The sequence below is a fragment of the Mesoplodon densirostris genome, chromosome 2 (assembly GCF_025265405.1).
Source record: "Mesoplodon densirostris isolate mMesDen1 chromosome 2, mMesDen1 primary haplotype, whole genome shotgun sequence".
NCBI lineage: Eukaryota > Metazoa > Chordata > Mammalia > Artiodactyla > Ziphiidae > Mesoplodon > Mesoplodon densirostris.
The window spans coordinates 141,874,462-141,880,461 of record NC_082662.1 but is presented as its reverse complement, the minus strand read 5'-3'; the positions used below and the strand labels follow the sequence as shown (position 1 = coordinate 141,880,461).

Here is a 6,000-nt window from a genome sequence, read left to right as displayed (position 1 = left end):
TGCTAAGAGATAGCTAGCTGACCGTGAGGTGCCGGCTGCCACTTCTGAGGCAGAAATCGGGGGCTGCTATTTCACAAACCCTCCGTCAGGGCCCTTCTACCTCCACAGCCGCGGCCCTCAGGCCTCAGCCAGCGACCAGAAAACCTCAGGCGGCGGGTTCCCAGCCTCCCGCCTCCCACCTTCCGGGGCCAGCGAGAGCTTCCGAGACACGCGCCGCTCAGTGGGGAGTGGCCTCGGCCCCGCCCCTGTGCGTGGCCACATTGTTGCTCCGAGGCGTTTCAAGGGGCGTGTCGGGGTTGCTAGGCGACCACACCACGCCCCTGCTGCTCCTCCGGCAGTTGTCGACCCCAGCCAGTCCCGAGCGGACGCGCTCGGAGCTGCACTGTGTGGAAGACAGTTAACGAGGAAACGTCGCGGCCTGGGAGGCAGCCGCCCCAGCTCAGGTGGACGCTGCTCGCCTGACCGTCCAAACGCCGCCCCTCCCTCCGGGGGGTCCGGAGCTAACGGATGGGAGGCACAGCTCGCGGGCCCGGGCGGAAAGATGCGGGGCCGCCAGGAGTCGGACTCCCGCCCCAGCCGCGGAGGTAACGGCGCCGGGGGATAACGCGCTGGGGCTCCCGAAGGAGCCGCTGCAGCTGGCAGGCGAGGTCGGGGGGCGTGGATGGACTGGGCTGCAGGTTGAGCGAGCCCCCAAGCAGTAAGGACTAGGGAAGGGGTCTGACTCCCTCTCCGGGACTGGCCCACCCTCTTCCTCTCCATCAGCTCCCCTGCCCCCAGCCCAGCGCGGGAGTGGGCTAGAAAGGAGTTAGGGAAAGAAGAATTCCCACCCTGGGGATTATTTCTGAAGTCCTACATCAGGGGTATATGGTAGGAACTCTGAGAAGCTGGGATTTTTTGGTGGGGCTTTTTAGCAAACTGGGGGAGACAGGGAGCAATACCTTTTCAAATAAGCCCTGTTGCTCAGAGCAGATAACCAAGGGCTTTGCCGTGAGGGGTGTAGGTGAGGGGCTCTGCCGAGTAGGACTTTTTGTGGATCGTGTTTTGAGAGATTCTCCACCTTTCATAGGATTTTACACCTTAACGGAGAGTAGGGACCACCTGCCCACCTCATTTGCATGGAGACTACCTTTGGGTAATTTCCTTTGGCTCTTTATAGGAAATCTTGTAGGTCTTCAGTCTGTCTTTTTCTTTGTAAATGTGGACGTCTGTCCCATTTTGTTTGTTTTATTCATGCTGTTGGCAAAGAATCAGTCACATCCAGAATTTTTGGTTCTTGTCAATGTAGCAGTTCCGGTTAAAGGTATAATTTTTTTTTCTATTTTTTAAATTAGTTTCTGCTTTATAACAAAGTGAATCAGTCATACATATACATCTGTTCCCACATCCCCTCCCCCATGCATCTAAAGGTATAATTTTATCAGAATGTAAGCATGTTTTTTAAAAAGAGAACATTCCAAAAATAATTTGTAGTGGGTTTTCTGTTTGGTTTTTGTTTTTCGGTTTTTTTTTTTCTCTTTGTACTCCTATAACACATCGATTAAGAAAACTCTAGAATTTTACAAAACAGTTTTTATAAGCCACTAAAATATTCCAGCATAGTTTTAAAGATTAAAAAAAATTCTTCCCTTGCAGCTGGCTCATTATCATTGTATTCATAGTATATCATGTAACAATGATACAATGAAATGCTGATGTGTGTTACTGGCAAATCCATGTTCTTGGTGGCAGATGAAATACATTATTCAGAGCCATCTTGTGGATTAAATAAATCCTCTCCGTCTTTTGTGTTCCCTTACAGCGGTGGAGGGAGGCACAGCGTTAAAGAGCAGAGAAATTATCATTTGGCATTTAGCTTCCACCATCCACCCGAAAATTAAGTGGGTAAAGATGTGAAATCCAGTACGTTTTGTAATTTAGAGAATCCCTATAGTATTTGCTGTAGAATTCACTGTAGTTTTCTACAAGTTAGATAGATGTTAAGTAGGAAAGTAAATAAATAAATATAGAGAAAGCCCTAAGAAGGCCTTTTATTTCTTGCTTGTGAGACCCAGAAGTGCGTAGACTGGAACTATTCTTCCCTTTACAACATGTGGCCAACGGCTCAGAGAGGAAGGTAGAGTAGCCAGTGGTAGAGCTGAGATTAGAATCCAAGTCTCCGACTTGAAAATACAGTTCTCTGTCTTGTTTGTTTGTTCTGGTTAGCTTTTAGGCTTCAGATTTCAACTAGCCTTCGTTTTCAAGTAGTAGGTTAAATGAGATTCTTTTGATGGTCCCTATTGTTAACAACATTCAGAAAGTAAGACTTATTTTTAACAATTTCAAACTATAAACCTAGAAGTGCTGTCCTTTCTTTAAAAATAAAAAAAGGAGGAAAAGTTGGGTTTCCTCCCTTCCTCTGCCAAATACCCCTGTGGTGTGTATTCAGTGCCAAAATGCAGTGTGGACATTTGTTTGTATTAATTATTCTTTGTAGCAGATATGAAGCAGTTAAAGGGTGTTTTGGAAATACAAATTTATATACTTCAGTTACTGACAGATTTTATCTGTAATCCTTTCAACTAGATTGGATGATTTTGTCTATGACAGTGTCGTGATAATAGATGAAACCAAAGGCTCACCCTGTTCAAATGCACTCTGCAATCCTTCTGAACCACCTCTACCCAGAAGACTAAATGTAAGTAAATGAAGTAAATGTAAGTAAATTCTTTGAGCTCTAATGGGCCTGGAAAGGAGGAAGTGCTACTTTAAATGGTCAAGGTACAGTTACATGTCACTGGTAACCCAGGCTCTTTTTTATTCACTTTTGGTTTCTCTTGACTTTGAAATAACAATTTCTGTGGTCCAAGTTCAGCTTTTCAGAATGATTTTGATTTGGAGCCCACCTATCCCTTTCAATCACTGGGGTAAATAGGGAAAAAAACGACATGCTACTTTTATCTAGATAGTGTTTGTTTTGTTTTTTTTTTCTGCGGTACGCGGGCCTCTCACCGTTGTGGCCTCTCCCGTTGCGGAGCGCAGGCTCAGCGGCCACGGCTGACGGGCCCAGCCACTCCGCGGCATGTGCGATCTTCCCGGACCGGGACACGAACCCGTGTCCCCTGCATCGGCAGGCGGACTCTCAACCACTGCGCCACCAGGGAAGCCCTAGATAGTGGTTATTTTTTTTTGATAGAATGATATGTACAGTATATTATGATGGCTCATTTTAACAAGAACAAGAAACAGAAAATACCTCTGAACTTACAGATCTGCAGATTTTTCCTGCACGGTAGAAATGCAGTCCTAGCTTATTAGTATGCTTAAGAGAACCATTTTAGAGATCATAAATGAAACTTGAGCAATGCATTTTGGTTTCGATGCATTTAATCATTTTGGAGCTTGCAGACATTTAGCTTTTGACACCGTTTTATGTTTAAGAGAATAAATTAATTCCCATTCCCTCCGCACTCATAGAGAGGTAGGGAGAGCAGGGTTTTGGACAAGTTCCATGACAGGGAGAATCTATCCTGTGACTTTAAAATTTGCTGCATATATCATCAACGAACAAACTGAATAATTGAGTAGACTAATTTATCAATAATTCTCCTTCATATTTCTGTTTAAGACCTAAAATTATTTCTATGTAAAACACTGCTTGCATTTTTCATAGTCCTTCCCAACGCTTTGTCAGCTTTTGCCATTAAAAAGCAACCCCTTCACTACTTTCAAGGCTAATAATATTACAAGATACGGGCTACATATATTTGGAAGGCTGGTCACCCAATTTTTAATCTCCTTTCCAAAGTGCAGTAAGTTTCCATTCTCCACAAGCTTAATGTTTTTAATATGTAAAAACCTCTAAGAGCTCCAGAACCACCGATATACTCGTGTGTTGACTATCAGATTTCGTGGTTACTTGCTGACAATTAGCACATCTCTCTGGGAAACTTTTACAGTCCGTCATCATGTGACTTAAAGTCCATTTTAACTTTACTTCAGAGTTGGCCAGTGCTAATCACCATATAGTAGGGCAATTAAATTGTATGTTTCAGGATCAAAATGAATTTTTTTACTGTGTGGTATTCAGAGTAACACAGCTTGCAAAACACAAGATTTTAGATTCTAAAACAATGGTGTCTTTGCAAATTTTGCTGAAAAAAGTGCTTTTGACCTCTTAGTAACACTTATAGTTCATTATGCCATGACTCCATTGCGAGACGCTATTGCTCATTTCACAAAGTGCTTTGGCTTCATTGTTTATCCAAGATGCCCTTACATTCTTGTTGTAAACTATAAATCATCTGCTCATAGGCTTTTATTGGGTTAGCCTTGTGTTGCAGAGATTTAGGGTCGAGAACGATGGAGGGGGGGTGTTTTATATCTGGACGAGAAGGATGTTCCTTTTCTGAATTTCTCAACAAGATGTTTAAGACTTGATTAACGCAGTTGAAGATTCTATTTGAAATGTCAAGAGTGCTCCAAATTGATCAGCTCGGTGCTTTGTGACCACCTAGAGGGGTGGGATAGGGAGGATGGGAGACGCAAGAGGGAGGAGATATGGGGACATATGTATATGTATGGCTGATTCGCTTTGTTATAAAGCAGAAACTAACACACCATTGTAAAGCAATTATACTCCAATACAAGGGTGTTAAAAAAAAAAAAAAGAGCGCTCCAAATTAACAATGTACATGAAGCATTCTTAAATAAAACATGATTAATCTGGCATTATTTGACTCTCTGGATATAATTACATAGTTAAAATATTTGAAGTCGATTGCAGACATTAGTCAGTTATTGTGATTATAACCCTAGACTAGAAATATATAGTGTTTTGTAACTACTTTAATATGTGTGAAAATTCTAGATTCTTCTAGAACAATGGAAGGAAGATTTTATTTATAGCACAGCAGACTTGATACATAATTGATTCAGACCAGTATTTGAGTTATTACAGGAAAGGAAAGAAAGCTAAGGCGAGAACCCCTCCCTGTGTGGAAAAATTTCTTTCTGGAATTCTTCAGATTCATTGCAGGTTCAAACCTTGACAGTCTACAGGGGACTAGACCTGAAGTGTCTTGTTCTGTTTTGGAAGCCACACTTGCAGAGAGATATAACGTGCAGCCCATAACGTGTTGAGAACGTGAATAGGATATAGTAAGGCAGCCTGACCCAGGCTGTGTGAGGTGGAGGATGTGATGGGGATGATGAGCCTCGAGAAAAAATGGTGAAGGCAGGACAGCCCCTTTTAGGTATCTGAAGGGCTTTAACATGGAAATTTGGACACTCCCGTGTAGTTCCGGAGGGCAAAATAAGACTTAATTTGCAGAGAGAGAGATTTAGGCTCACTTTAAGGAAAAACCATGAGTCAGGAAATCCAAATGACATCCTTAATCTTATTGTAATAGTTCTGTGGAAGTTAAATCTCTGTTCTTATTAACAGTCTGTACCTGAGACCCTCTCTTTACCACAAACAGAAATGAATACCTCCAGAGCCAGCACAGCCTTACATGTAGGTAGAGTAGGTGAAATGCCCAGGGGTGGACCCTGGACCACAAATACCTTTCCTACCAGCTTGTCATTGATGACCGCGGGTCCTAGAGAGTCATTCCCTTGGGTTAAGGCATTGCTCTTTTTAAAGGTCAAATATGTCTGGAGAGATAACCCATTAAATTGCATGGCAAGTTGAAAGGAGGTTTTATGTGGGGGAGAAAGTGGGTGAGGTGTTTCCATGCATCCTAAGGGAAGGCTGATTGTGCAGGCCTTCACGGAGCAGAAGGCATAGTTAATGCCAGATGTCTGGTGGAGGGAGTCTGGAACTGCAGAGGAAGGCACCACGGAGAGAAAAGATAAGCTGAAAGGGGAAAGGGAGGGTGTATTGGAGTTTAAACGATATATTGAGAATTTTGCCTAATTGTTACCAGTGTTTTTAACATGTTTTATAGTTTCTGAGGGTCTTTCACATATATTATTAATTATAATTTGATTCACGCAACATCCTGCAAGGAGGTATTATTATCC

The 6,000-nt window shown here is 43.0% G+C and overlaps 1 protein-coding gene across 1 annotated transcript in view; it reads left to right on the top strand.

Moving 5' to 3' along the window:
* The first annotated feature begins 381 nt into the window (after positions 1-381).
* LOC132484458 (dual specificity tyrosine-phosphorylation-regulated kinase 3-like) overlaps positions 382-6,000 on the top strand; it is a 9,683-nt gene continuing 4,064 nt past the window's right edge. Inside the window, exons 1-2 of the mRNA XM_060091008.1 lie at positions 382-584; positions 2,563-2,674. Of these exons, the coding sequence (XP_059946991.1) occupies positions 508-584; positions 2,563-2,674 (189 nt within the window). The 5' untranslated portion in view covers positions 382-507. The remainder of the gene's footprint in view (positions 585-2,562; positions 2,675-6,000) is intronic.